Source organism: Siphateles boraxobius, unplaced genomic scaffold, assembly GCF_051911475.1.
Source record: "Siphateles boraxobius isolate OS27281-9 unplaced genomic scaffold, OSU_SipBor_1 143, whole genome shotgun sequence".
Classification (NCBI taxonomy): domain Eukaryota; kingdom Metazoa; phylum Chordata; class Actinopteri; order Cypriniformes; family Leuciscidae; genus Siphateles; species Siphateles boraxobius.
In genome coordinates, this window is record NW_027508748.1 from 1,716,658 (window position 1) to 1,740,000 (window position 23,343).

The 23,343-nt window shown below is 37.4% G+C and overlaps 1 protein-coding gene across 8 annotated transcripts in view; it reads left to right on the forward strand.

Annotated features, from left to right (window-relative positions):
* The first annotated feature begins 241 nt into the window (after positions 1–241).
* eif4g1b (eukaryotic translation initiation factor 4 gamma, 1b) overlaps positions 242–23,343 on the forward strand; it is a 73,727-nt gene continuing 50,625 nt past the window's right edge. For 3 of the 8 annotated variants that reach the window (XM_077230438.1, XM_077230444.1, XM_077230445.1), the window contains exons 1-5: positions 1,694–1,788; positions 13,870–13,996; positions 18,336–18,401; positions 20,956–20,988; positions 21,927–21,947. In XM_077230438.1, the coding sequence (XP_077086553.1) occupies positions 13,916–13,996; positions 18,336–18,401; positions 20,956–20,988; positions 21,927–21,947 (201 nt within the window). In that variant the 5' untranslated portion in view covers positions 1,694–1,788; positions 13,870–13,915. Of the gene's footprint in view, positions 400–1,678; positions 1,789–13,869; positions 13,997–18,335; positions 18,402–20,955; positions 20,989–21,926; positions 21,948–23,343 lie in introns of those variants that run through there. The other 5 variants (XM_077230439.1, XM_077230441.1, XM_077230440.1 and 2 more) reach the window with 5 other exon arrangements.

A 23,343-nucleotide genomic window follows, 5' to 3' on the forward strand; every position in this document is an offset into this window, starting at 1 on the left:
CTGTACTAAAAGGCCACGCCTCTGTGAGCCCCGACCAATCAGCGTACTATGGCAAATGCTCATAAATATTAATGAGGCTGTGCTGACGTTGCAAAGTGAACTTTCTGCTGGAATCCTGGGGCGAAAGCGAAGTTCATGAATATTAACGAGCTTAACTTATTTGTTTCAGTCCATTCACGACACCGAATTAATATTCATGGGTTAAAACTCTGTCACGTGGTCGGGATTCCCTATTGTCACCGATCCGGAAGTTCCCGAGTCGCCGGTTTCCGCCGGAAAAGGTTCCGTCCGGTCCAGGCAGGTCTCTCTCTCTTCTGGCTTTTTTTCGGTTTGGTATCACTCAACTGATCCGATACAGAACCGGACCGGCACCGAAGATACACGATAAACTTCTGCCAGGTAAGAAACAGGCGCACGCGAGACCTTACCGGCGTTGACTCGTGCGTGCGTGCGTGTGTGACACCAGTACTGTAAAATTCACTGAAAATACCATGATCATCATTATTATTTAAATAATTTAAATCAAGATAATTTTAGTTTTTTAAACATCAGTTTTAGTTGATATAACCACCCTGGTTTTCATGATGTAATTGTGTGTACATGATATCAGTCGCATGCTGGGTTTGTTTTACACCATATTGTGAATATTTCCATCTGCAGTCAGTGAATGTTTTCTGCCAATTAATTTGGTTAAGTCAGATGATCAGAAATGTGCAGAGATTTAAAATATAGGTATGTCATCAAAACAAGCTATTAGCTGCAGATCATCACACCCATCAGAGGATTTGTTCCTGGTGAAGTGATTTTAAAGATGATTTTAGCAGTTTTGGTGTTCATTTTATAGGTGTGTCTGCTAAAACACCCTTGCATCTGCATAGCAACATACTAACAATCATTTAAAACCGCTTAGAAACCACATTGAAATATGCAAACTGCCTTTTGCACAGACAAGCATCATGTTTCCTGAATGATAAGCCAGATGCTTTGGTCTGTCAATAGTTTGATTTCTCATGGCATTAAACAATCACACAACTCGGTTGATCATCTCTGCTCCTGGTTTGGAACACAGATTAATATTTCACTAACCTACATTTTACAGATTAGACTAACTGTCCTAATGTGAGGCCATGTTTATTTGTCAGTAACCTAAACACTGCAGCAATGATGAAATCACTTGGATTTGTTTTGTTTTCGAGGTGTCTGACCCCACAACATCCAAAGAATATAACTATTATTATTTATATTTTATTATTTTTATCCGTCTTTTTTTAATCATTTTTATATTAATTTGTTCAATTACAACAAAAAATAAGACAAACACAAGGCATTGTAAATACAGTTCAGAATGTATAAAACAAAGAATAATAACAACAACTAAAATATAAAATGAGGCATTGATTAATGATTCGTTAACATCGCACATATCCATGTCAAATGTGTTTAAGCCACGCCCATAATTATTCATAATTACGCGAAGTTGCGCAATTATTCATGAGATTACACAACGACATTGGCCGCGTGTTTTCGTGTATTGATATAAAGTGTTTAGATGTGTCATTAGTGTATGGGTTAATTGAGCCCAATTGACCAGAATCTGTAATTAAGTTGTTGTGGCAGTGAAGTGTTGAATCATGATGATACGCCGGTACTGGAGCGCCTGACTGCGCGCGCGACCCACGTGCTTTGTTCCGGCAGGCGCATGCGCACGCGTGAGCGAACATGGCGACGCGCTGCATGTCTCGCGTTACCGGACAGTGAATCACACCGAGAGAGAGAGAAAGAGAAACGGTAAAGAACCGTGGTCTGTCTGTGTGTCAAATGAGCGATTTTATATGAATGCGCGCGCATGTGTATGTATGTATGTGTTTAGTTGATGTGTTTGTGCGTTATGCGCGTAACTACGCAGTAAGTTACTCAGTCTGGCCCTGAGAAGTGATCAATACGTGTGTGTGTGTGTGTGTGTGTGTGGTGACAGGTGTCTTGTGAACTGCTTGGATTTCATTAAAGCGTGTTATGACCATGTTTTAACATGTTCCTTGATAAAACCGTGTGTTTTAGATCATGGCAGTTATTTGACATTAAAATGGAGATATGCGTCATGATTATGGTTATCCATGATATATTTGTGTTTTTTAGTTGATGCATTTTAATATAAAATGCTTTTGGACAGGCACCATGTTTTTCTGAGAGTACCATGTAAATACCATGGTAAGATAATTCCAGGACCATTGCATTAAAGTACCATCTCTTTACTATAGTACTGCCACAGTATTTTCTGTAACCCTTTCATTTGACTTGTGATATATGACTATTTTAATCATTGGATGGTATATATTAAAGGAACATGGTATTTTCTTGTATTTTGGACATGTAACTAGGTAAAATAGAGGTAATCTTTGTGATGCAAGTACAGTGGCAGTACCATGGTAAAGAAATGTATGTATCATTGGAATTAGAAGATACTTGCATATAAACACCACAAATCATGATAGTACCATGGTATATATGCCAAGTAATATGGTACAAAGTGCATAAAGCCATGTTAGTTTTTGGTATTGTGTTGTAAATTACATAAGCACCATGATATATAAAGTTACATAGTTTGTAATTAAAGTACCATGCTATTAGCTAAATCTAGTCATTTACTAGAGTTAGTTAGTTAAATCAGTAGTAGTTACTAGATAGCTACTGTTAATTGCTGCAATCTTTTAAATTGTATTAATTAATTGGAATGTATTATTTAAAAATATCGGTTTGAATGAATGATTTCAGGGCTCGACATTAATGCTTGGCAGAGACAAGTGGATTTTTTGAAGAGGCAAGTGAAAGATTTTTATTTAGCCAACCGGACAAGTAGCCTGATTTAACGTCAATAACAAACAAAAAAATTATATTTAGTGAAAGTTGTCATCGGGATAAAAATGTATAATGTACTGACGGTGACAAGGTTGCGCTGTTGAGGCAAACTCGAGGAGAAATCGAAAACAAATGAGCGGCGCAACACACAAAGAAAGTCACTTAACATACTGAGTTTTTATGTTTATAACATATGATATAGTTGCGCAACATCACACGACCAAGAGTGCTGTTTTCCTGAATACCATCACAATTGAAAATGTGACACTGATTTCATGAAACTTCAGTAAACAAATAGTTAATATTAAGTCTCTTATATTTTAGACACAATATTGACTGTTTTTGTTCTGTTTCAGCAGTGAAAATAGCTCAAACTTCGGAGTAAAAGATTCAATGACCCTCATTCTCGAATGAATCGGTCTTTTGAACAAATTGTCTGAATTAATGACTCAATGACTCGCTCATTAAGACCTACTGTTGGTTTAGTTTCATGTTTAAAAGTATCTTTTTTTTCAATATTTCCTATTTGTATATTCAAAAAAACATTTAAACCCCAACATAATTTTATGCAGTTGTAATTTTTCAGTGTAGCTGATTTCATTTGAGTGGTAAAACACCTATAGTGTTATATTATTCTAATTAATTTATTTTTTTATCAAATTTAAGAATTTGAGATCAAAGATGAAGCATTCATTTAATATGATTAAGGGAGAAACGCCATTTCAAATGTAAAAAAAATGTCCTCATGGTAAATATCACAACAAATATGCAGATTTAAATGGCAATAATGATTGAACACTAATGAGAATATTGCTTCAGAATAAATAATATTTACAAAAAAATAATAATAATTCCAGATAAGCAACTTTATTACTCGGACAAGTGAATGACCGATTTACTAAAGGTTTAATGTCAAGTCCTGTTTCTTTACTGGATGAATCAGCGTTTTTGAACGAATCTTTGTATTGTGCTTCATAGTAAGCATTTCTCACTCATTTAATCATTTGTGTTTCTAATTAGTTTAAGTATGAGTTTATTGCATTTAAATTAAGTCCTGTGTGTTTGAAAGACGTTAATGTGCCCGTGTGTGTGCTCTTATTATCGGATCTGAGTGTGTAGTGTCTGATTTACGTGACGTGATGCTGGATTTCTCTGGAACTGGCCCTGCCTCGAGCCTGTAGGTCAAAGTTCACGGTGAAAGAGCCGTGGATCTCTACAGTGACGGATGGAGTGTGTGAGGCGTTAGTCACTCGTGCATGACTGTCGCATTACTGAAGCCGTCTCGCACTGCAGCGTATCCAATAGCAACACACTCCAAAGGTCTCGTATGAGTCTCGTCTTCAAACTCTCAAAGGACAGACTGACAAAGAGTGTGTTTGTGGGAGTTTCAGCGCTTGAGAAAATGTTTGTTTCATTAATGCTTCAGCCTGATGATGTTCTCAGGTCTGTCACTGGGCTTTAATGTTGTTTGTTGTGGTCAAGTGGAGGATTGCTTGTGATAGACATTATAACAGTGGAAATACTGCATGTGTGCGCTCAGCTGTTTTGAGCCAATCAGAACATGAATGAATCGCTATCCTGTGACGTCACAAAAACATATATGTAATATAATGAAATATTTTGGGGGGTTTTATTCCGTTGCTTGATACAAGAATACATTTGAATGACCATCCATGGAGAAAGATGCTTTTTGCCCTTGTAAAATTAATATATTTTTTTTCAGTATTGCATTGTTTATAGGGGTGTCCATGGTTAACCGATTAACCGATTAACCGTTAAAAATTGCGTACCCGAGTGAAACATTTTGCTCGGTTAAGTGGCGTCAATGGCGTGCATTGAATTTAGTTGTAATACATTTTTGCGCCGCCAGAGCGCTCCCAGACATTTGAATTGTCCACAAGAAGTTCACTTTTCATAATTTTAAGGCCGTAAATAGGCTTTCATTTCTCAAATAGTGTAATGTCTTAATTTTAGTGTGAATAGGTCTTAAATTAAGGAAAGACGAGGTGTATTCACCTTGCTGAGGGGGATGTGATCAAAGCATGGAGTGGAGCGAAAGCACGTTCCTCTCTCCACTCTAAGCATTCTGTAATCACTTCGCTAACAGTCCACTCCTGGTTTTCAATTCCCGCTCACAGAAAAAAACGAACATGTAAAAAGACCGCTTACAAGTAAACATTTTTTTAATAGTTGGTTGGGATGAGTAGCCTAACTGAGTAGCCTATTTAATTGGAATATCAAATAGTTTGTGCGATTATTTTAAAAAAATCTCCATGTTTTCGGTGCTGACTCATGTAATGTAGCCTGGGTTGCGCTGCCAATAACCTAAAAGCTGTCAAAAAGAACAGGCAAAAGTAATGATTATGAATATGTCAAATATAGCAAGGAGACATTTTAATTGTTTCCAGGCCCACTCAGCTGGAAAGATGAAGTTGACAATGCTGATTCGCGATCTTCGCAGTGAACGCGCCAGAGAGAAATGCACTTTTCATACGGATTACATAAGCAGAGAGCAGTCTGTTTTCTTTCGTTTTCAATTGTTGTGTTTAAAAGTAGACATTTCAATATAGATTTATTTCTCAGGTCTGTGAGAACACTAGGCTACCTTATAGCCTACGCTGAGTTTCGGAATTCGTTTATGAGATGAGCTCCAGTTCACGCGCCGGCGGCTCCGTATTATCTAATGTCTGCTATATTTACTTCTTATTTCCAGGTAATTGGTTGATGAAACATTGATTAAAATTAAGATACAATTAATGCAAAATGAAATTCACTTTAAAGAAAGGCTTTGTGCATTCTGTTTGAGGTCTCTGTGAAAGTTTTAGTGCCGCTTCCAGAACTGCCACGTCCAATTGTTTGTTCCATATAAATGCGAACACGAAAAATAAAATAAAAGGAATATTTTATGTTCTGGGGAGAACTGACCCTTCTTCATTCGGCAGTAGTACTTTTGCTTTGTGCAGTGTAATTCACAGAATTAGGTAGCCTAAAACAATATTTTGCAACCTAAAAGTTAAAGATGTTTTGTGCAGTTATTAAAGGTGTTAAAAATGAACTACCCCTTTCTCGTGTGTCTGTATCTCGGGGTTGCGGCGCGTACACTATATTAACCGTTAACCGAGTATTAACCGCTAAGGGCCTCGGTTAACGGTTAATGAAAAACTTGAAAACGTGCAGCCCTAATTGTTTATTATAAACAAGTATTCATTCGTCTAGGTCATTCATTTCTTTATATTCGTGTTCCTGGTAATCTTGAATCAAGAATAACGTCCTCTTGCAGCATCTCTTCTCTGATGACGAGGGCGGGGCTATAACCTGTCACTCACATGAGATCCACCAATAGCAAACCACAACCGTCCAATCAATTCCCCACAGACAAAATCAAGCCCCGCCCACATTTGTTCTTGTTCCAGAATCGTTTCACTCGGATATACAGCATTATAGAGAAGAAAAAACGACTAATGACAGCAGTTACACCAGGAACAAGGACTTCATGATAATAATTAAATTAATAATCACGATTAATTTGCTCAAAAAAGTATAATCGCAAATTAAGAAAACGGTTAGGTTAATTTTTTTACCTGATCTCTGTACATTATGAAAACTGGGGAAAGCATCTCTCAAAACAGTGAAATTCCCAATATTAATTATAATAACAACTCCAAATTATGTTAATATTTTTCTTTTATATTCAGCAACCACAGAATATACTGAATAGACCAACTGTATACATTCTTTACAATAACATTCACTGAGTATTAATATTAAAACGGTTCAAATTACTCGATTGTATCACAGTTTTAGGGTCGAGGTTTCGGTTGGGTAAAGGACTACTGTCAAACAAAAATAAAGTAAATAAGAACTCCTAATCAAACTACACGGCACGCAATACTACAAATAAATACAGTAGAGCAACGATACAAATGAAATAAACAGTGCTATTCAGGAAGAGAAATTTAAAAAAAGTAATCAAATGTAATGATTTCCATTACACGAGAGTAGATGTTAAAACTTCATGCTGATTTGTACTCGGCTTTCGCCAAGATAATCACCAACTAAGACGTAGCTTTACAGTAACCTATGCTTCTCCATCCATTCTTTCCATCTGGTGACGTGAATTTTCTGTCTGGTGTTAATACAGTGTATTGCGCGTCAGCACACACAACGGCTGCAACCACAGTGCGGTCCCCCCATAACAACCCTCTGGATTGAGCGGAGTAGGGAACATCTCTAGGGTCTTCAAGTGGGCACCTTCCGTCCTCAGTGTTTCGTCGACTAGCCCACGACACCTCAAGAGGGCTCGACAGTGACTCTGGCGTCCCAGAGTCACCCCCCTCCGTCCCCCACTCAACTCAACCCAGCTTACTGACCTCTACTTCCCTCTTGCTGCTGAGACCTAACCACAATCTCACAATCTCTCCGCAACCCAACCATAGGCGCCAACCCGTTTGACTAAGGCTGTCGAGCCCCACTGGTGCGTTAATATGCAGTTTCAGTGGCAACGGTTCCGTATGGCATACCACCTACCGCAAAACACAATATCTGCCCAACCACCCGTGATTCATGCAATATACACAGGAACGTAATGACTGTAAATACTATACAACCTATACAAATAAACCAACAGACCTTTCAAGTTTTCAAGAATTCTACGAAACCGTAGCATGGCGGCCTGTACTCAGCCAGCTAGAATCTTTCCGTCTCAACCACAGTTGCTGCTCCTTTCTGCTGCTTCAGATAAGTTCTTTACTGTGCGACGCAACTCTTGGCCACTGAATCTGACGTCTCTGAGGAACCGGGTTGTAGAGTGTGCCACAAAACCTCGACAACCCACTTCCACTGGATAAACCTGGACTCTCCATCCTCGCTGTTCTGCTTCAGTGGCCAGATGAGCATACCGCAGTTTCTTCCTCTCATATGCCTCATCTACCGCATCCTCCCATGGCACTGTTAACTCTATCAGTTGAACAATGCGTGCTGATCCAGACCACAAAACAATATCTGGTCGTAGGTTAGTGGTGGCAATCTCAGGTGGAAAAATAAGCCGTTGATCAAGATCAACCAGCATCTTCCAGTCCCTATCAGCTTCCAGTTGTCCTGGGCGAGAATTGGTGTTAGCACCTTTTCTTGGTGGTTGCTCGCCTGGGCGGAGGAATATTGTCTTCTGCGTGTAATGTTTTGCTAGAACAGGCGGCAATTTATTGGTCATACTACGCTTGCCTTCCAATGCTAAAGCCAAACATCGCAATACTTGGTCTGTTACTTAAAATAACATTGCATGTAGTCTTCACTCTATAATTAAAAAATGAATCCTTATTAATGTTACAAAAGTGATTCAGTCAAGAGCGGTGAGAGATTTCCTTGTCTTTTGTTTGATTAATGTTGAAAACACACCTCAGGAATATTAGGCTACTGTCACTTTAAGACTGAATGCACTGATCTAATATACAGGTACACATGTGCTGTCTCTCTCGACTGTTTATGTTCACTTTAGACATAACCGACTATGTTTGCTACGAGTCTCGCCAAGACGGGCATGTTGACAATTTTTGTGTGAATTTGTCCTTTCAAGCGCAAGCACTTATATTTAAAGCAAACTCAATTCTCTTTCCTGTCGTCTTAAAAACACATGAAAATACTAAACTTTTGCGACGTTAAAAGTGGGCGAAGCATCACACCTCTACTGAGTATCATTCAGATTGGGATTTAATTTATAAAGAAATGCACTGAATCATCGTAAATGATGATCATTTGCTAAATGGTCATTTAATATAATAATCAGAACTTCTTCTCTTTAAATTGTGGCCTCAAAACCTTTTGAGCTCGGCTTTTACACAGTGTGTATTTAAGCATTATAAAAAAGTCACTGCTGAACTCTGTGTGTGTGTGTGTGTGTGTGTGAGAAAAGCGTCAGGTTTGTACTGCACTGTGTGTGTGTGTGTGTGTGTGTGTGTGTGTGTGTGTGTGTGTGTGTGTGTGTGTGTGTGTGTGTGTGTGTGTGTGTGAGAGAGAGAGTGAGAGAAGCGTCAGGTTTGTACTGCTGTGTGTGTGTGTGTGTGTGAGAGAAGCGTCAGGTTTGTACTGTACTGTGTGTGTTTGTGTGTGTGAAAAGCATCAGGTTTGTACTGTAATCTCTGTGTGTGTGTGTGAGAGAGAGAGAGAGAGTGAGCGAGCGAGAGAGAAGGCAAGCATCAGGTTTGTACTGTACTCTCTGTTTGTGTGTGTGTGTGAGTGTGTGTAAGTGAGAGAGAGAGAAGCATCAGGTTTGTACTGTTCTCTCTCTGTGTGTGTGTGTGTGTGTGTGTGTGTGTGTGTGTGTGTGTGTGTGTGTGTGTGTGTGAGAGAAGCATCAGGTTTGTACTGTACGTGTGTGTGATAGACTGTACTCTCTCTCTGTGTGTGTGTGTGTTTGTTTTTGTTTGAGTGAGAGAGAGAGAAGCATCAGGTTTGTACTGTACTCTCTCTCTGTGTGTGTGTGTGTGTGTGTGTGTGTGTGTGTGTGTGTGTGTGTGTGTGTGTGCGTGAGTGAGAGAAGCATCAGGTTTGTACTGTACTCTCTCTCTGTGTGTGTGTGTGTGTGTGTGTGTGTGTGTGTGTGTGTGTGTGTGCGTGCGTGAGTGAGAGAAGCATCAGGTTTGTACTGTACTCTCTCTCTCTGTGTGTGTGTGTGTGTGTGTATGTGTGAGAGAAGCATCAGGTTTGTACTGTACGTGTGTGTGAGAGACTGTACTCTCTGTGTGTGTGTGTGTGTGTGTGTGTGTGTGTGTGTGTGTGTGTGTGAGAAGCGTCAGGTTTGTACTGTACGAGAGTGTGTGTTAGAAGCGTCAGGTTTGTACTGTACTGTGTGTGAGAGACTGTACTCTCTCTGTGTGTGTGTGTGTGTGTGTGTGTGTGTGTGTGTGTGTGTGTGTGTGTGTGTGTGTGTGTGTGTGTCTGTGTGTGTGTGTGTGTGTGTGTGTGTTAGAAGCGTCAGGTTTGTACTGTACTGTGTGTGAGAGACTGTACTCTCTCTGTGTGTGTGTGTGTGTGTGTGTGTTTGTGTGTGTGTGTGTGTGTGTGTGTGTGTGTGTGTGTGAGAAGCGTCAGGTTTGTACTGTACGTGTGTGTGAGAGACTGTACTCTCTCTGTGTGTGTGTGTGTGTGTGTGTTTGTGTGTGTGTGTGTGTGTGAGAAGCGTCAGGTTTGTACTGTACGTGTGTGTGAAAGACTGTACTCTCTCTGTGTGTGTGTGTTTGTGTGTGTGTGTGTGAGAAGCGTCAGGTTTGTACTGTACTGTGTGTGAGAGACTGTACTCTCTCTGTGTGTGTGTGTGTGTGTGTGTGTATGTGTGAGAGAAGCATCAGGTTTGTACTGTACATGTGTGTGAGAGACTGTACTCTCTCTGTGTGTGTGTGTGTGTGTGTGTGTGTGTGTGTGTGTGTGTGAGAAGCGTCAGGTTTGTACTGTACGAGGGTGTGTGTGTGAGAAGCGTCAGGTTTGTGTGTGTGTGTGTGTGTGTGTGTGTGTGTGTGTGTGTGTGTGTGTGTGTGTGTGTGTGTGTGTGTGTGTGTGTGTGTGTGTGTGTGTGAGAAGCGTCAGGTTTGTACTGTACATGTGTGTGAGAGACTGTACTCTCTCTGTGTGTGTGTGTGTGTGTGTGTGTGTGTGTGTGTGTGAGAGAAGCGTCAGGTTTGTACTGTACGAGGGTGTGTGTGTGAGAGACTGTACTCTCTCTGTGTGTGTGTGTGTGTGTGTGTGTGTGTGTGTGTGTGTGTGTGTGTGTGTGTGTGTGTGTGTGTGTGTGTGTGTGTGTGTGAGAAGCGGCAGGTTTGTACTGTACGAGGGTGTGTGTGTGAGAAGCGTCAGGTTTGTACTGTACTGTGTGTGCAGGTTTGCCTCTCTATATTTGGCTGTTGTATAGATAGCTCCGTCGCCTGTAACCCCTCCTCATAAACTAGTTGAGTCTCCAGCTCGTCTCTTGCCGCAGTCCTGATTCATTCACAAAAGCGGCCACACGTCAAATGCACAAAGCCATATAATAAATGTGTGCAGCAGTAACTGGAGCTGCAGAAGATCAGTCGTCATGAAACACGTCTCGTCATTCACGGGTCACTACATTCACAAGTACTTTACAATCCTGAAATTTGAAGCACCACCAAACAATTAATTCTTATTATATTTCACTAAATGTTAGTTTTCATTTAAAAGAAAAGCTTGATGGTTTAACTTTTGAAAAAGAAGAAATTAAAAGTGCATTGTGTAATATTTAGGAGGATCTGTTGACAGAAATGCAATATCATATACATAACTGTTTTCAGTTATGAACCGTTATGTTTTTATCACCTTAGAAAGAGCATTTCTATCTACACACACACACACCGCGGGTCTCCTTACATCGACATGTTTCTACGGTGGCCTTGAACGGACACACGCGTTTCCTCACTATGTTGTTCTTCATGATAAGAAGCTTTAGCTAAAGCCAGCGAATAAAACGCTGACACAATGATGAACAAGTGACAATAATATTCACAATTACATATCGTTTCACTGTATAATTAAGTAAACCTAATTTCTTTCTTTATCTTTGTAAAGAAAGCTCATTGCTGAACTGGCTACTCTCTGCTGTCTCAGACGACGACATCACTTCCTGTCGCCACCGGTACAATTCACAACCTCACCACTAGATACCGCTAAAAGTGACAATGCACCTTAAGATATAAATATTAGTATTTAAATTTGTACAAATGTACACATTATTTTACTCAATTATTATTTCACAGTACAATAGTAAATTTCCCAGTGTAATGTATTTCTTATTTTGTTTAATAAATGTAACTTCTAATTTAATGATCATAAAAATCTTAATAAATATAGGGATGCGCCGATGTATTGGCCAATAATTGGTATCAGAAATGTAGTATCTCTGATAATAATTAGCCAGATTGTGAAGCCCTATAAACAAGTACAGCAAACCTCAAGCTCTTTTTTTTAAAAAATGCGATTTAAATTGGACTCGCAATAATCGCAAAAATTGCAAATCGATTTTTCTTCCAAAATTGTTCAGCCCTGGTACCAATCTTTTTTACAAAACTTTTAAAGATGAAATGTTCTGTAATTTCAAGGGTTTTCTAGTCAAGAGGCCTGTTATTAGGGACTTCTGAAGCGAGTTTGTCTTCGAGCAGGAGTGTGTGTGTTTGTCTCCTGAGAGACCATGCGGGGTTTGAAGATGCGCAGGTGTTATTTTTACTCTTTACTGCGGTGTTCATGTCTGGATCTCCTGTGGTAAAGGTGAAGTGTGTTATTACTGCGCCACTGGCAGCAGAACCGCAACAGTAATAAATAGTTCCAATCCGGCTTTCCGAACACTTTTCCCATCAACCCTTGCTCGGAAAATCACGCACCAAACTCGCCATGTTGGAAGAGCCAGTGTGATATGAGAAATCACGGTAACACTTTATTTTACAGTGTCCTTGTTACACATGTTACATGTACTTACCATAGTAATAACAGTAAATTATGCATAATTACATACAACAAACCCTCAACCTAATCCTACCCCTAACCCTATAGGAAGTACATGTTGTTTATTATTATTATTACTTAGTACTTACATGTATAATTACCTTGTAACAATGACACCTTAAAATAAAGTGTAACCGAAATCATGTGTAACACTTCAACTGTAACATGTATGTCCACTGAATCAGTGTGTACATGCGCTTCAAGAACTTTTGACACGTGCGTTAATCAATAAGACATTAATTATGGCTATAAGACATACCAATAAGACAAAATTATGTGGTGTTTTTAATGTTTTAAGACAAACCATGTGTAAATTCATAAGTTGACAGCATTGCTGAGTATTTTCTCCTTAAAGGGATAGTTCACCCAAAAATTTAAACTCTGTCAGTATTTACTCTCCCTCATGTTGTTCAACCCCGTAAGACCTTCGTTCATCTTCGGAACACAAATTAAGATATTTTTGATGAAATCTGAGAGCTGGATCACTCCTCCATAGGCTTCAAAGGGATTGAAACTTGTTCCCCGAAAAGTTATTAAAGATATCGTTATTAAAGATAAGTGACTACAGTGGCTCAATCTTAAGTTTATCAAGCGACGAGAATACTTTTTGTGCGCAAAAACAAACAAAAATAACAACTTTATTTCAACTATTCATTTCCTTCTCTGTGGGCCTCTAGTCAGTTAGCGTAGTGTGATTGCGTAGAGCTACGTCACACGCAGGCTCACTATTGGCCGACGCTGGTCATGTGTGTGATGCGTGTGACGTACAACAACAGAAGTGTACGCTATTACACTAGTGAACTGACTCGAGGCCCACAGAGAAGGAAATGAAGAGTTTAAATAAAGTCGTTATTTTGGGGGTTTTTGCGCACAAAAAGTATTCTCGTCGCTTGATAAACTTAAGATTGAGCCACTGTAGTCACTTGGACTATTTTAACGATGTCTTTAATAACTTTTCGGGGAACAAGTTTAAATCCCTTAGAAGTCTATGGAGGAGTGATCCAGCTCTCAGATTTCATCAAAAATATCTTAATTCGTGTTCTGAAGATGAACGAAGGTCTTACGGGGTTGAACAACATGAAGGAGAGTAATTACTGACAGAATTTACATTTTTGGGTGAACTATCCCTTTAAAACTGCAGTGAACCAAAGACAGTCTCAAAAACACGCTTTGAAATCGCTGGTGTTTCTGACGTCACAAACTACCTTGTAACCAATCAGATCAACGTGTGATCGTCAACCAGTGGATCTCTGAGCTGAGTGAGTGAGTGAGTGGAGGCGGGGCTCATTTGCATATTCATTGAACCGCGAATACTAAATGAGACGAGTTACATTCAAACTATTTTAAGGCATGAAGAATTGTTTTTCAAGGAGAAAACATTTAAATATGTCATTTTGTTGAGTTTTAAGGGAAAAAATGATTGACCACAGGGGGACTTTAAAGCCTGTATAACTTTATTTTGAAGCAACTGTGGCTCAGTCAAATCTCTCTCTCTCTCTCTCTCATATCCAGGTTTTGTCAGTAGGTGCTGTGTCTCCATGCAGATGCTCCGGGTGAAATGAATAAGGCACCTCAGCCTCTGTCAGGATCCCCCTCCGCCCCCCCCCACCCCCCCGCTCCCTCACCGGCCCTGCCCCAGGTAAAACACACCACTCTTTTATATTAATTTATGCTTTTATATATATATATATTTTATATTAGTTTACTTTATGTATTCTAATAAATCATTTTGCTTGTAAATGTCTCCTTGTAAGTAAAAAAACTCAGTTTTCATTGCACCCTTAAAGGGATAGTTCACCCAAAACTGAAAATTAACCCGTTATTTACTCACTCTCAAACCATCCTAGGTGTGTATGACATTCTTCTTTCAGACGAATACAATCTGAGTTATATTAAAACTTTTCCTGGCTCTTCCAAGATAAAAATGCATCTATCCATCATAAAAGTGCATCTGTCCATCATAAAAGTGCATCTATCCATCATAAAAGTGAATCTGTCCATCATAAAAGTGCATCTATCCATCATAAAAGTGAATCTATCCATCATAAAAGTGCATCTATCCATCATAAAAGTGAATCTGTCCATCATAAAAGTGCATCTATCCATCATAAAAGTGAATCTATCCATCATAAAAGTGAATCTGTCCATCATAAAAATACTCCACACTTCTCCAGGGGGTTAATAAAGGGCTTTTTAAGCAAAACTCAAGCTCCTCCCACACATTTTTTATTCTTGTTTTAGACTTAATTTGTGACTGGCGTTTTGTTTTGCGCTTTCCTCTGGGCTTCCGCGTTCATCAATAGATCATGCGTCGGGTCAGAGGTTATTCTTTCGTAAATCTATGCATACGGCTGTCCCTTGGAAGCTAGTTATTTTAGCTTATAACATTAAATATGTATATTTTTCTTACCTAAATGGATTGCTTCGCTTCAGAAGGCCTTTATTAACCCCTCAGAGCCTGTGGAGCACTTTTATGATGGACAGATGCACTTTTATGATGGATAGATGCACTTTTATGATGGACAGATGCACTTTTATGATAGATAGATGCACTTTTATGATGGATAGATGCACTTTTATGATGGATATATGGGTCAATGACGTGACTCCTAAATTTTCTGTCCGATTGCATTTGTTCAGGTAAAAACGGGTTTAAATGCATAAAAAGATACTATATATTTGTAGTTATTTGTAACTTTTTAAAATATTTTAAGTGTCAAAATATCGTGTGGTGTGACCGTCCGGCCCTAACTTCTGTTTTGAAAACGTCTTTGAAATTACTCTAAATTTATTAAAAAATATTTTCTGCACTCTTTGGCATGATTTCCAAAGTGTTTTGTTTCTGTAAAAAAAATCAAATATTTTTTAGTTATATTTCCATCATAATATACAAACAAACTTTGTCCGATGATGTCCATTTTATGAAATATCATGTGGTGCGACCATCAAGGAGCTACCATTTTGGGACTTTTATGTTGAAAACTATTCAAACACAGGAAGTTACATCATATACCAATTTACCAAGGACCCATGGAAGCCACAAGCAGGTTTGTAATTCTCTCAAATAGGAAAAAAAATAAAACTTTGTAATGGTTGGTATGCAGTTACCAAAGTTGGATGTCATGTGGTATGACCTTAAAAAAAAAAAAAAAAAGTTATTTCTACAAATATATTTTTTTATTCTAAATTTTATATTGACCTTTTGTGGAAAGCTAGCTTGTTTTGTTTAGGTGACCAATTCTGTGACTGTAAATTTTGACTGAATTTGAAAATATCATGTGGTGTGACCAAATATCAAGTGGTGTGACCACTGCAGACTGTTTTTCATGATAGATATATGTCCTAGATTGGCAGGTTTTGTGCTTTTATATTCAATTGATGGTTTATATACAAAAAGTACTTTAATTTAGTATAATTTGGAATTTTTGGATTTTTATGCGATTTGGCATTTTTTTTTATATTTCAGACGGTTTATGTTTACTCTTTGTACAATATGAGAATAATGCAACAAAAAAGTTATAGCCTGTAATTTTAGTTTAGTAATTATACATTTGTTAGTAATGTATTTATTATTGCCTATTTATTTATTTAAAACTATTTTAATCTATTTTACCAGATGCCAATGCCAAGTGAAGTAAAAATTCTGACCCTGCAGGAAGAGTGGAGTACCTTGCTAGGATAGTGAAACGAGTGAAATATTATTACAGTTTAAAATAGCTGGTTTCAATGTGAATATATATAGTAAACTGTAATTTTATTTTCAGCATCATTACTCCAGTCTTCAGTGTCACATGATCCTTCAGAAATCATTCTAATATAATGATTTGCTGCTCAAGAAACTTGATTATTCTCGATGCTGATCTATGCTCTAGATCTAACACTCAATTTCCGGATTGAGGATTTTAGTTATACTATTTTTTCGTACTACTGGAAATTGTGGAAACTGTGATAATTTTTATATGTCAGGATTATTTGATGAATAGAAATTTCAAAAGAACAGCATTTATTTTAAATAGAATCTTTTGTAACATTCTAGCCTAAATATCTTTACTGTCACTTTTTTATGAATTTAATTTATACTTGATTAATAAAAGTATTAATTACTTTTAAAAAAAAAAAACTATTGACCCCAAATGTTACCTATATACAATATTTGTATGTGTATGTATATATATAACATTATTATTTGTTAGAAAGAAATTTTAGTCAAGTTAAATGAAATGGTGCACTTTGTTTGCGATGTGATTTTTTTTATAAAAAAAAAGTTTATAAAATGTTTGTGTTCAGGAAAATTCTGTGAATTTTTTTATATATTTGGTTTAAATCAATTTTTTTTATAAAATGCATTGTTCATTGATCTCTTTAAATAGATTTTTAACTATATAAGGTCTTCGTTGTCATTTGGAGAGACCACTCATCATGTGGTGCGACCAATAAAAGCAATCTCTATTAAATTTAAAATAAAATATCTTATTTCTGTGGCTGAAATATGAATCACTGATAAAGTATCCTTAAGTAAATGATATTTTTAAAACATTTTTATCAGTTTTATGTGATTTACAGGAAAAATAAGTCTGTTAACTAGATTTAAGGCGGCAACTCTAAAATTATAGACCAAAAAAATGTGATCATTATTTACAAAAACTGTAAATAATTTTGTTTGTTTCTAAACACTTTAACTACTAAGAACTTGTAAAAAAAAAAAAATGTTAAGGAAATTAATTAATTTTAAGATAAATCACGGTCACACCACATGACATTTTTTTAAGGCTATGGCCAATTCATCTAGATGAAAAAACACTAAAATCACTTAAATTACAAATTTTATATGTATTTATGTGTACACAACATCCTTAATGTTTGAACAATTGCAACAGGTATTATTTTTTTTTGTATTTTAAAATCGGCCTGTTGAAAATCCTTATACGTCATTGACCCATATACACTTTTATGATGGATAGATGCATTTTTATGATGGATAGATGCACTTTTATGATGGATAGATAATAATAATAATAATCTTTTTGATCACTTTATCATAGTGCCTTTAAATGTACCATCTCAAAGCACTTTACATACAGATAATGAAATAAAAAAAATATTTTAAAAAATACACGTAACAGTCCAGGCCGTAAAAACTAAGCAAACAATAAAAAGAAAAAGCCAATATAATAACAAACAAAGCAATCACACGAATCGCATAAAAGCTACCCTAAAAAAGTAAGTTTTAATGGACGATTTAAAAACCCTAAGGGACTCTGCATTCCTCATCTCAGAGGGCAGGGAATTCCACGGTTTAGGAGCCAAAGAAGAAAAAGCCAGATCACCCATTGTTTTAAGCCGTGTTGTTTGGACAGTTAAAAGACCAGCTTCAGAAGAGCGTAGAGCACGTGTAGGAGTGTACGGTGTTAAAAGCTCACACAAATATTGAGGGGCCAAACCAATTAAGGCTAATGATCGATAGGTACACTTTCATGATGGATTGATGCACTTTTATGATGGATTGATGCACTTTTATGATGGATATATACACTTTTATGATGGATAGATGCACTTTTATGATGGATAGATGCACTTTTATGATGTCTAGATTCACTTTTATGATGGATAGATGCACTTTTATGATGGATAGATGCACTTTTATGATGGATAGATGCACTTTTATGATGGATAGATGTATTTTTATCTTGGAAGAGCCAGGAAATGTTTTAATATAACTCAAATTGTATTCGTCTGAAAGAAGATGATGTCTAGATTCACTTTTTTGGGCTACAAAATTTCATCCTCCATTCACTGCCATTATAAAGCTTATTCATATTGGATGACTTGAGAGTGAGTAAATCATGGGTTAATTTTCATATTTTGAGTGAACTATCCCTTTAAAGTTTTTAATGTTTTCCTTTGGAGCATCTTGAGGTGGAAAGTAAGCATCAAGTCCTGCTCATGATTAAATGTTTTGCGTGTGTGTGTCTCTTCAGCCCAGTTATCCTGGTGTGTACAGCACCCCCCCGCCACAGATGAACCCTGCAGCCCAACCCCGACAGGTACGGCCCCCCAAATGCCCCCCATCTACTGTGGGTCCGCTCCGGTGGGCTTCAGGAAGTCTTTTTCCCACATTATTTTTCTCCATTGGCATTTCAGTATGGCTAATAGTCGTCTAAACATTAGACTAAACAACCAAAATATTTATTAGTTGGTTAGTCGCAGACATAAAAAAACCTCCACAGGAAGTGAAGTCATGCAGTCCGTGAGGAGCCGATCGTTCACGTTAATTCACAATACATATTTCAAAGCAACTTCATAGAAAATGCGTCTACTTAACAATTTAGAGCGACTGTCCAAGTTACGTATTTCAGAAATGTACATATACAAATCACACAGTTAGCTAAAAGGTATTAATGTAATAATTTAAGGCAGAAACAATGAGCTCATTAAAGTAATGAATACAGGTTTGTTAACAAATGATCATTGGCTTGTCATCTGAAACATGTAAGTAGCAACTTTAAATGGCCGCTCGCTTTAACGTAAACTTAGATAAATGTGCGCTATTATAAGGTGAATATCCGAGTGTGTGTGTGTGTAAAGTGTATAGGGTTGGGAATCGAATATCAATTCCGATTCTGGAATCGAATACTTGAGGCCAGGAATCAGATACTTGTTATACATTTTAAATTTCGATTCCTCTTATAGATTCCTTTGTGTGCATTTTAATATAACTTTAAACCATTCAAGCGTGAGACGAGACTGTTTTCATGTGTATCAGTATATTGTGCAACTCTTAAAGTGACAGCAGCGTAATATTCCTCCTGCCGTCTCTATAATAACACTGATCAAACAAAAGACAGAGAAAATTCACTCGCTGCTCTTGGCTGAATAACTTATGTAACTATATTTGTAATGTTTATTTTATTTATAAAGTGCAGTGTTATTTTACAGTTTCTGTACCTGAATACCTGAAAATCTTAAAACCCGGTTTATGTAGGGCCCGAGCACCGATGGTGTGAGGACCCTCTTGGAATTGCTCTGTTTATTATTATTATTAGGGGCCAAGCACCAAAGGTGCGGAGGCACCTATTGTAATCGTTGGCGTTATTATTATTATTATTATTCCGCTCTTGGAGTCTATGGCAGCCCATAGAACCGATTCCGGGAAAGTTGTTTTGGTTTGACATTCTGATAGAGGACAGTCCCAAAATTAAATACACCAATTTTGGTGTTTCTAAGTCATTCCCTCTAGCGCCACCACCTGTCCAAGTTTCACTTTTATTTTGCTAATGACTTCTGAACCGTAAGGCCAATCAACAAAATTCTTTTTTCCTCTAATTCCTGAGGTCATGACGATTCGATTGCACCCCATGAGGTCATTTTCTGTCATAAAAATATGGCCGCCATCTTGAATTTTCTCAAAAAGCTACTTTTTCGAACTCGTCCTAGACGGTTTGTCCGATTTGCAGGAAAATTGAACCAGATCATCTTCAGGCAGTGCTGACAAACAGTTATTAAAATCAAATTGATTCGTCAAATCGTTTTTGATAATCGCTCGAACAAATGTTACGTAGCGCTTGCAAAAACAGTCGTAAGGCTGTATCTTCGCAGCGCTTTAGCGTATTAAGACCAAACTTGGTCCATGTCATCACAAGCATGACCTGAGGCTACATGCTGCGTTTCGGCGCAGTGCCACCTACTGGTCCGGAGATACAGAAAATGGCTATTTTTGCTTATAACTTCTGAACGGTTTGTCCAAAAATCATAAAAGTGGTCTCGTTAGATTCAGGGCGTCACGACGAGTCGAGCGATATCCAATTTTCCCAGATCTGCCATTTTGGCTGTCGGCCATTTTGAATTATGTGCTAAAATGCTGTATTTTCTGAACGCATGAACAAATTGTTACGAAACTCGGTAGGGGTCATCAGTACGGTGCCCTGAAGGAGCCTGAGAAGTTTCGAAACTGCGCCACCTAGTGGTAAAATGTATTTTTCAAATGCTTATAAAGTATTTATTTTATACTTTTATAAATAAATCAAACTTAGTCAAGTCATAAGACAATGGGAGATTGTAAAATTAGTTTTTATTTATTTTGATTTTAGTTTTAGAACTTTAGAACAAATTAAAAATGTTGCCTTGAGTTTTTAGTATTTTATTTATTAACAACAAATAAATTAAAATACGAAACTTAAGGCAACATTTTTAATGTGTTTTTTATTTTAGTTAACTATCAGAACTGCTATTGTCTTTTATAAATGAATCGAACTCAAGTCGTAAGATGATTAATCTCATAGTATTTAGACTTTTCTTATTGGAGATTTTGGAGATTTTGAAAGGGATTTCTGCTGAAATGAGGATCCCTACTGAAATTTTTTGAGATTTATGGGAGTTTTGTCTAAATAATTGTTGAAAAAAAGTCATTGAATAACCAACCTGACGTGTTTGAACAAGCCAGAGGAATTATCAGCGAGTTAATATCACCTGCATCCTCCCGACCTCGCGCTGTGTGTGAGATTCGTGCGACTGAGGTGCTTCTGGGAAAATGAGCTTTTGTGTCTGGTGTTGCTTCAGTTTCTTGACCTTTGACCTGTATGTGTGGCTTTCTCTTTCTAGTTTGCCTCAGGTCCTAGAGCTTTACCACAACAGGTACTAACACAAACACACACACACACACACACACACACACACACACACACACACACACATTGAGCAAGACTTGAAACCTCAGTCTCACATGGAATGAATTCTGCATGGGATTCTCAGTGAATAATAGCGTTTATTAATGTTTTAAAACAGTTTTCATTTTTATGTTTTCTGTTTTATTTTAATTTTAGTGTAAGTTTTAGTACTTTTTGTTCTTTTTTATTTGACTAGTTATTATTCATTTAAGTTTTAGTATTAACTAATATTTTTATATTTTCGGTTTTCGTTTGTTTTAGTAGTTTTGTTGTGTATTTTTGTTTGTTGTTGTATGTTTATTTGTTTTTACATGACTAGGTTTTGTTTATTTATTTGTAAGTTTTAGTATTATTGTTTTGAATTAGTTTGTTTATAATTTCAGTTTTAGTATTTAGTGTTTTTTATTTAGGTTTTAGTATTTATTTATAATTAGAATTAGTAAGAATATTTAAATTTTCTGTATTCATTTAAATTAATTTGTTTTAGTAATTTTGTTGTGTATTTTTGTCACTTTTATTAGTTTAGTTTTTTAGTAATATTGCACTGGCTACAAGAATCTTAGCAGAAAAAAATAGCATAGCAAGTTAGTTAAAGTCCTGACATGTTGTTAATCTGGTAGCTAGATATAAACATCTATCAGCCTTTGGAGGTTTATTACGACGACAGAAACTTAAGAGGCAATCGCTGGCCAGCGTCTGCGTTTGTGCCGCTTGTTCTTGTGTAGTGTGTGTTTCTGGCTCTTCTTGCGTCATCTCAACTGTGCTAAAATGCTTAGTTTGTTTGCATGCTGCTCTGTTCCTTTAACTCTCTGTGCCTGTGGGTAACACACACTCTTCATCTCTCTCTCTCTCTCGCTCTTCTGCTGTGTGTGTGTGTGTGTGTGTGTGTGTGGGGTGCTGCTGAAGGGAGGATTCAGGTCACTGCAGGTAATTCTTACACATTTTTTCCTATTTGCTAAGATCTTACTTTAAACTCAATGTGAAACGCTGTTAAAAACCCATTTTTACTTTCAAATGTCTTTTCCAAATTAAACGGCATGTTCAACTATATTATCATCGATGAAGTGAAAAAGTCAGTCACAGGTTAAATGTGGCTGAGAATATTAGTATAGTGTGTGTGTGTGTGTGTGTGTGTGTGTGTGTGTGTGTGTGTGTGTGTGTGTGTGTGTGTGTGTGTGTGTGTGTGTGTGTGTGTGTGTGTGTGTGTGTGTGTGTGTGTGTGTGTGTGTGTGTGTGTGTGTGTGTGTGTGTGTGAGTGTATGAGATATATTAGTAAATTAGTGATTGCATTACATAAATTGTCCAGATTTGCAACATGACTATCATCTAGTTTATCAAAGTTTAAAGGGACAATGTGTAGTTTTTTAGGTATTATCTAAAATCAATATTGTTATTCATAAATATGTCCTCAATGGTGTACAAATACCTCTGCCAATTATCTGACTTATCCTCGTAAACGAAGAATTTATTATCTTTATATACATGTGACGGGTAGGTCCACGGAGGCTTCCATGTCGTTCCGCCATCTTGAAAAACTATAACTATATAGCAGAGAGGGTCAAAAAGTACTAGCATAACGCGTTTCCACAAGGCGTTTTCGTTCAGAGCCAGCGTCACATGACTGAAAGCAGCAGAAGCGGAGGAGCAGAGCAGTGAGAGGCGCTTCACGGCCCTGGCAAGTTTAAAAGGCTGCATTACACTGTTATTATTCATACTGTAACATTCGTTTGTTCGTTGTGTCAAGTTGCAGTTTGTTTGAAATAACAAACCTGTTCACCCGAAGGAAAACTCGACAAAGTGCTGTAATGGTGCGTTCACACTGGACGCGAATAGAACGTCTAGCGCGAGTGATTTCAATACTAGACGCGAATTCACCTCATTCGCGCGTCAAGTTAGCGCGTTAACCGCGAATGATTTATTTAGTGCTTTTTGTGCATTCACGCGTTTGACGCGAATTCGTGTCTGCCGCCCTCTGTACTAAAAATCTGTACTTCCGCGTCAATTCGCGCCGCGTTAACCAATCAGGAGCCAGCTTGCTGCTGTCATATGGTGAAGTAAATATTTTATCACATAAAAACTTGATTTTAATATATGATACATTAATTTTGTATGCTATTTATTCCATATCTAATCTAGATTATATGAAACATTATTATTATTCTAATGTAAGGAGAACCAACATACTTTAGTGCAAGAACATAGTTCGTGTCTGGACAGTGTTGTGTGAGGGAAAAAAATCACAGGACAGTTTAATCACTTTTGTAGTAGCCTAGGCTGGCTCCATTTATCATCAAAACAAAAATAAATTACAGATTAGGTGGGC